Source organism: Thalia democratica, chromosome 2 (genome assembly GCF_965202585.1).
Source record: "Thalia democratica chromosome 2, ktThaDemo2.hap1.1, whole genome shotgun sequence".
NCBI lineage: Eukaryota > Metazoa > Chordata > Thaliacea > Salpida > Salpidae > Thalia > Thalia democratica.
This window is the reverse complement of record NC_139166.1, coordinates 32,679,245-32,687,720: the sequence shown is the minus strand read 5'-3', so window position 1 is coordinate 32,687,720 and position 8,476 is coordinate 32,679,245. Positions and strand designations below refer to the sequence as shown.

Sequence of the window (8,476 nt, the reverse complement as noted above, 5' to 3'; positions counted from 1 at the left end):
AAACCTTTATATTAATAAAGCCCTTAAGGTGGGCTCAGTGTGAAAAATTTAATTTATCAAGTTAAATAACTTAATTCTATATATATATATATATATATAAAATAAGGTTAATGTTTAAACTTAAACACTTTCAACTGAGCCCACTTGAAGGGCTTTTAAATAATTTATTGAAATGGCGATTTTAAAAATTCTGGAACATATGTTTCATAAAGCTTTAATTTTTCATAAAGCTTTAATCATCAGCCAGTTAAATTCAAAATAAAAAGCACTGTACTAAACAAAGATACAAAAGTTATGCAAAAAAACAAAAAACAGTATGACGTAATATTGTACATTACAAATATTCAGTACAAAAATCGATCTACCTTCTAACTAATCAAACAACTAAAATCAATGATGATGATTAAAGCTTTATGAAAAATTAAAGCTTTATGAAACATATGTTCCAGAATTTTTAAAATCGCCATTTCAATAAATTATATATATATATATATATATGTGTGTGTCATTAAAATAGTTACAGAGTTAGATATTTACAGTGGCATATTCATTTGCAGGTTATGGGAAAATATTTGTAAAAAATGCTTTAGGTATGATTTACCAATAGCAAAAAAAAGAAAACTAAAACTAAATCCTAGTAAACGTAAAAACCGCACTATTTAAAAAAGTTATCATATTAGCACTGGTTTAAAACTAAACTATCCATAGTTAGGTTATTAAGAAACATAGTAATCTATATATCTGAAAATTTAGAATAAAACGATCACATTAGTTATGTATAATAAGTTGCATCAGTTTCATCTTTTCACGTACCAAAAAGTTTGACAACTAACCAGGGGCGTCGCGTGGGGTGTTGCACTGCCGCAACTGCACCACCTTGAAATTTTGTAAGTAAAAAAAAAGCGTTTTCGTTATTTTTTAGAACGAAATCTCTTTTAAAACTCCAATTTTGAAAACGACCATTTTGCCCACTTCACTGCCGCAAACTCTTAGCTGACTGCCGCAAATGAACTCAAAAAAGCAAAATTTCTTCAAGAATTACCGCAAAATCAATATCTTGCGGTAAGTAAACTAAGTTGAAAATTCCCTAAAACAGGACATGCTTAAGTGTCATCTACAAGCTATTGTAAACATAAAATAAAAACAAAGCTAAGTTACTGCAAAGGATTAAACTTGAGTTTATATACCCACATGGTTTTTTAAATTTAACAGATCACTTCTATTAAAACTGGACAATAAAAGAACAAAACTTGTCATGAATTAAATATTTTGAAAAAAAAAGATAAGAACCTTAAATCACTTAAGTCTAGAAATTTTGATTTTTTATTTTAATCTGCATACATAAACTTAATTATAATTGATTATTGTTATCATAAAATTAATAAAATATTTAATTAAATTATATTTAAATGTAAAGTTTAAGTTCTGAAAAAAAAAAATAAGAAGTTTATTATTAACTTCTAGTTCACTAGAAAAATAATTTAGACTTATATTAAATGAAAACTAGTATTATTGAAACAGTCACATATTTAAATAAAGTAAATAGCCCTAACTTAGAAACTTTGATTACTTAAAGTAGTTTAACATTTTAGGAAAATTTAGTCTACTTTGTATGATATTTGGTTTAATTTTTTCATAAACAAAGCAAAAGTTTTAGATAAAATTGTTGAAACATGGTTGCCTTGCCTCATAATCAGGATAACTTAGAAATGTTAAAAACTCAAGATGACCCAAGATAAATTAAAACAGACCAAGTTATAAAAATATTCAGGCTGACTAAAGCAGTTTTAGTTTTTTACTCTGAAAATAACAAGCTTATCTAAAATTAAAAAATAAGTGTTTTACCCCTATGGCCACATGAAAACTAACTAACCAATTTTTTACTGCTATAAGGGTTACTTATTTATAAATTATCTTTAAAATTCTTTAAAAGTTCAACAGCCTCACCAACTAAACTTAAAAAAATTGAGCTCCTGAGAAAAATACTGTCATCGAAATGAAAAACATATTAAAATTAAATAAAGAAAAGATACCCTTATAAACTATTGAATTTTAAACCTCCAAAAAAAAAACATTAAAATTAGAAAAAAAGTTAATAAAAATCTTAATGTTTGTAATAAGTGCAAAATAAGTGAGGGGTAAGGGGGGGGGAAGGTTTATAGGCACTTTTTTACATGTTGTTCTTATTTTAACTTTTTCAAAAAGCTAATAGTTACTCTTTAATAAACTTGAAATTTCCAATTAAACTTTTAGTTACAACCGGTCAAAGCCAGAGAGTACAATGATTTATTATATAAGGAGCAAATCAAAACAGCAAAAGAATACAATTTTACTGAAAACCTATATTCTCCATCATTCTTAAAGCAATTTTTATCAAACTTTTTTATCCTAAGTTTTATAAAATTTGTTTACTTTTGTTGAAGAGAAATTTTAAATTTTTAAGTATCAATATATATTTTTATATATACAAAAAAAAACTTTTGTTATAACTTTTTTTTTCTTAGTGTTTCAAATATCTATTTCAGCAATTTGTTTTTTTTATAAAAGAAACATCTAAAGATTTTGAGGCCAACTTATAAAAAAAAAAGATATGATTTTAGTGATTTGATTTATTTCTTGTTTGAGTTTATATTATATTAATAAGGATTCCTTTGTACCTCTGAATGTGAGTTACCATATCTCAAAAGTTAACATGAATTTTTTATATTGATAAAAGATGAGTTGTAGTTAAATTAAAACTTTATAAAATAATTTTAGTCAAATAATTCTAAAGTAGATTTTAAGGGCATAAAAGGGGGGGGGGGGGGTAAAACATTTTTTTAAGCGCTGTTTTAGTTTGTGCCTCCCATAAGGAACCTTTTATTGCCTTTGACTTTGACCAGCTATATCTAAAAAAATATATTGAATTTTTAAAATCTGTGAAAAGTTATTTTCTTAAATTTTTTTTTTGTTAAATAAATGTTTTATTTTTAAACAAAATTTCCCAAGTTACATTAGCAATTTAATGTAATTGTTGTAGAAAAAGTTCTTTATTTAAGATTAAAAAAGAGTTTTAAAGAAGGGGATTTTTTTTTTAAATTCTGCACCACCTAAAAAAAATACCACGCGACGCCACTGCAACTAACACAGTTTTCAAAGAAAACATCGGCGAAAGTCTACTGAGCCTAAGCTTGAACTTTTGTATGCCGTTAGACAAGCTCAGGTTAACATAAAGGTTTAATCAGACTACTTCGATCATCAGACCGCAAGTTTCTAGATTGACGACCGCAAGTTTTTCGTTTGCGGCTGACGGACGAGTTTTTATAAGAACGAAACCCAAGTTTCAGTCTACCGAAGGCTTGTGGTCTGACTAAACTTGCCCTAAAGTCTTTGGAATATAGAGAATAGGAAATTAACTACATAAATCTCTTTAGAACTATATATACTAAATATAACTTTTTTCAAAACAATATTTCTTATTTTAAACACCTACACTAGACAAACTTGTTTAAAATAAAAATTGAAGTAACTATTTATAACATAAAACTTTTTAATTTTGTTACTAAAATAATGTTTTACTCGTTTAAACATTAAATAAAAATTTCAGTTAATTGATAAAATCTGTCAAAATTAAGGTCAACATAGAAGAAGACATAAAGCTAAACTTGAAATAAAACTGGTAATTAGGTATAAAAACTAACTGAAGAAAACTAGTAGGCGATTTATTAAAATTTCATATAAAGATCAGAAAAATTTAACAAGCATACTTACGACTAATTAGCTAGTAAACTTGTAGATAAACAATTTTTGAAAATACTTAACTAAATCATAATACATATTGAGCGCCCAAAAAGTTTGGTCTAAAGACCAGTGTACGAAAAAATCTTTTGTTTTAGAGTCGTATACGAGGTACTTTTACAGTTTATTACAAGCTAATTTTTTTTTTAACTTCAACAAACAAAACAATCAATAAAATGAAAAAAACGAGAAAATATAAAAAATTAAACGAAAATATACAGTGCAAATATTCTGAAAAATCAACTGTTGTATTACTAACTTATAGCAAACATTGAAACTCAATATATATATTGTAAAATTTCGTAAGTTCTAAATACTTATCTTTTTTTGATTATGTAGAACTAATGTTACGACTACCAAAATTTAAAATAAAACTATCAAAAAAACTAATACAATCTAGAAAATATGGGTGCACGATTATCCAGTTTCCGACAATTATATGTAAAAAAAATCTTAAAGGGCCACTACTCAAAAAGTTATATATAATTTACAAGCATAAAAAATTCATTTATAGCTTTTATTAATACCTACATATCATTTTTTCTTTTTTTCAAAATTTTTAAATAATTTTTGAGATATACCAAAAATAAGTTTTTGAATACATAAACTTTTAGTAACTTTAAAAATTGTATTTTAACAAATATTTTTTACAGAGACAAAAAAAATGGCTTGTAGATATTAATTAGACCTACAGATTTAATTTTCATTTTTTTGAAATAAATATCAATTTTTTAGCTCTGTGTTTTTAACATTTTTAAAGAAGTTGAACTTTAATGTAACTAGAATATATTGTTTAGGACACAAAACAAAATATTATTCTGGTTATTTAAAAAAATTATTTATATTTAGTAATGTTTAAAAATTTTATTTAAAGTGGTAATAAATCTAAATGAAAAAAAAAACCGTGATTTAAACCAGTGTAAAGTATTTTTTTATTATCATAATTTTTTGATCGTTAACCTGAGTTCACAAATCCCCGCTATACAACTATAAGCTTTACATTTTTTTGTTGCAGTGTGCATAGTCACTAAATTACTGTACATTTTGTACTCAAAATATTTAGGGGTAACTCTTTTTTTTAAACTATTATATAGCAAATTCTTTCTTAACAAAATGAAATATAAGCACATTTCCGTTTAAAAAATCGCTAGTTTAGAAAACTTATAACTTCTTATAGAGTTTGTGAAACTGAAAACTTCGGAAGTAAAATTAAGATGTATAAATGCAAAAAGTTAATTCAATTTTCAGTTTAAAAAAAATTAAAAGCTGCATTAAATAAAAAGATTAATTTGAACATAGTTATAAACTAAAAATTCAATCGAACTGTGTTTAAGTTTTAGTATTCTAAAAAACTTCTTTCAAATTTTTTTGTAAAAATTATCTTTTTTCTTGTACAAACCAAATTTGTTTACCTAGACAAATTAGATCATTTATCAGTGCTTCCTGATAAAATTCTTGTTTACAATCTTTTTCAGGTATAAAGAGCTACGTTTTTCTTTTATTCAACAACTCTGGTTTAACGAGGCAACTCTAAACTTCTTGAAGTTGTGGAGGAGATTTTTCTTCAATCTTTTGTAAATCTGTGACGTCATAATAATTCGGAGGAGGCACCGGTTCGCTTTTTAATTTCATCGTCAGTGCAATGTGAAACGGCGGAGGTTCGTCTTTGACTTGATCTTCTCCTGTTATTAAAACTGTACAGTATGAAAAGGACAAATGTCAAGGTAACAAATAAAACATTTGATGATTTGAAACTAATCAAAAATGTTTTTGTTAATGACTTTTTTGAAACGTTTTCTAAAACATGTGTACTCCACAAGTAATATTTTTTTACTTGTATTAGCGTGATAATTACATTGTCTTGCATATGTTTTTATGGGACATTTTATTTTTCAATCAGTTATCGTTCTAAACTTGACTATTAAGAAGTAAACATTAAGAAAGCTATCAAGGGTGTAAAATTAATTTATGGTTTGATAACCTTAAAAGTACAACTTTAGTTATCTTTTTCTAAAAGCAATAAAAATTCTTAAATCTGTATGCATCTTAAAAAACAAACATATTTACATTTACTACAAATACTTTTTTTTGATGTTTTGAATTTGTGCGTACAAACATATAAAAAGAATAATTTTTGTTATATTTAGCTAACTCAAACGTTTAATTATTCACGACCATGACTTTTTTCCGTATATAAGAATTTTTTTGATAATTGAAAACAAAAGACTTAATACTGGTAAAATGTTTCAAGCTAACAAAACTAACTCGTGCTTGTGTTACAAGCTTCATCTAACCATTTTACTACTGCTGCACCAATCATAACTAAGAAAAATGCACCGACCGCTGCACCAACTACTTTCACAACTCTGTGATTAAAAATAAAATTTGTTTTCATAGTTAATAGCTATAATTAAAAAAAGTATATATTTATTGTTTGAAGTGAAAACGAAGTAGATTAGCTTCTACTTCTATTAATATAAGCTTTAGTTTTGTAAAATAAAAGTAAAATAAAATGTTCCATTTAAGGTACTATTTATTTTACAGATAAAACTAACATGTAGTGTCCGCTAGCATCACAGCAGTAAGAGGGCGAATTGCTGCCATAACTCGATTCACAACAGACTTCTGAGGATTTTTCGCACAATTTTGAACCACAAAAAAGTGTATTCTTTGTTATATTTGCTTGTTTTGTGTTGTGCACTTCCGAGTTTGCTTTAAAATAAGGTATAAACATTAGTTTTAAGGCTTTCTATTGTTGAAAGTTATCTAAGTTCGTACTTGCACAATGAACTAATCGTCTTACATAAAAAGCGCTCAAAATAGTTTACAAAGATCCTGAAGTACAAAGAACCTTTTGGTTAACTTGTGTCGTACACCACTTGGATACGTCTTGTCCAGTACAAAAAGTTAAACACTAATTATTACTGTTTGAAATTATTGTTTATTAAACGAAAAAAAAGCGCTCAAAAAGTCTGGTTCAAGAACCTGGTGTATAAAAAAATTATCGGTTATCGAGTCATACTCCACGGATACAGTTTAATGTCTTGTCCAAAACAGTTTAAAGTAGTGATTTAAATTTTGTTAAATTAAAACAAAGTTTAATTAGTTTTGTGGATTTTTATTTATTTGAAATCTTATCTGTTTTTTTTTCGTTAGTAGGCAATTTAAATTGATTTATTTAATACAGAATATACATAATACAAAATTGATTTACAATTATAAACTTAAAAACTAATTTTTAGCAGTTGATAGAGAATTATATAACATGGGTTTAAACTAAGATCTAAAGAAAGTAAATTGAATTTTAAATTCATCGAATAATTTTTATTGATATAGTTAGTTAGTTAGTTTATTGAACAAAAAAAAAATAGCGCAAAATTTTTTTGGTTCAATGACCTAGATACGCAAAAAGACCTCTAGGTCATCAAGTTGCATACCCAAACTTAATCAAAATTATAATGAGCTAAAAATGAAAAATATAGTATTTATAACTGCTCAAATTAATGCCAAAAACATCTTTTTAGCGAACATAAAACTGCAACTGGTTTGCTTGACTAGCTTTGGAACTTTATTATTCAAAAAATCTAAGACTAGGGTAAAGTTTAACAACTGGGAGTCAAAAAAGTAATTAGATAGTTTTTATATTCTTACTAAATTTTAATTGGATTTTTTAAGTTTGTTTTTTAGAAGTTAGACTTTTATTGTTTCATTTTATATTTTATACACTATCAAAGTTTATCTATAACCTTTCAAACAGCAGTGAACTAATTTTAATAGATAATTAGTGTGAATAGTTGTCTTGACCAGCAAACTATAATTTAGTTCCGTTTTTGAATTAAACATATTTCTATTTGTTTCGTGTTAATATTAAACTAAACTTTATTAAACAAAAAAATTGACGCTTACTTTAAAGTTTCAAATAAGGTGTTTTTTTTGCGAAATTTTTCTTAGAATAAAATAAATTGCTCAGCAGAACTATATCACGTAGTTTTATCTATCTACAAAAAGTTACAATGATTTGTTTTTTATAACTACTTTTACTAAATTTTTATGTTTTAAATTTTTTAATTTTTTTTATAGAAATCGGATACAGATTTATATAATATATTTTTTAGATGACGTATAAATATCTTCCACAAAAAAGCTAGTAGTTTGCATTAGAGATAAAAAACAAAGTTTGTTTAACATAACTTACCTGCAAAACAAAATTTATTCGAGCAAAAAGTTGAAATTAACAACAGAAATGGTACAACTGAGTTCATATTCATCGTTGTTCTTAAACAGTTTATAATAATTATGAATATTAAGTGGTTTCCTGCAATCAGTAGTTTGTAAAGTATGTCTTATCTTTTGTTTCCTAATTAAAATTTTCAAACAACTTTTTATATAATGTACAGCTATATCTACTTAAATCAACTATTCTTATTTATCCCTTTTTAAAACTCAACTTAAGTTAGCACAGTAAAACAAGTTAAAAATACTTAAAAACGTAAAATACTATGCATATTTGCTTAACTATGAAAAATCACAATTAGTTTTTAAAAAGTAGCTTAACTTGTTTTTATTTCGTGTAAGTTTAAATTTATTCAAAATTATCCTAGTAAAAAACTTCAAAATACACGAAGTTTTTATTTTATTTTTATAAACAAGTCTCGTTATTTATATTAAAAAATGTTTTGCTTCTGTTATCCTTTATTTA

General features: G+C 25.4%; 1 protein-coding gene across 1 annotated transcript; it reads right to left on the bottom strand.

The window, feature by feature from the left end:
• Positions 1-4,472: 4,472 nt before the first annotated feature.
• LOC145829797 (uncharacterized) lies at positions 4,473-8,088 on the bottom strand. The gene is made up of 4 exons (XM_082937664.1): positions 7,973-8,088; positions 6,333-6,489; positions 6,043-6,143; positions 4,473-5,459 (listed from the first exon to the last, which is right to left on the bottom strand). The coding sequence occupies exons 1-4, from the start codon at positions 8,043-8,045 to the stop codon at positions 5,308-5,310; spliced, it is 483 nt and encodes a 160-aa protein (XP_082793790.1). The 5' UTR covers positions 8,046-8,088; the 3' UTR covers positions 4,473-5,307.
• Positions 8,089-8,476: the final 388 nt, after the last annotated feature.

Excerpts from the sequence above, each read along its gene's own strand:
- LOC145829797 (XM_082937664.1), bottom strand. The coding sequence starts at position 8,045 with ATGAATATGAACTCAGTTGTACCATTTCTGTTGTTAATTTCAACTTTT. Across the intron at positions 6,490-7,972 it reads GAATAAATTTTGTTTTGCAG|CAAACTCGGAAGTGCACAAC; the intron begins GTAAGTTATGTT and ends CTTATTTTAAAG. Across the intron at positions 6,144-6,332 it reads GATGCTAGCGGACACTACAT|AGTTGTGAAAGTAGTTGGTG; the intron begins GTTAGTTTTATC and ends TTTTAATCACAG.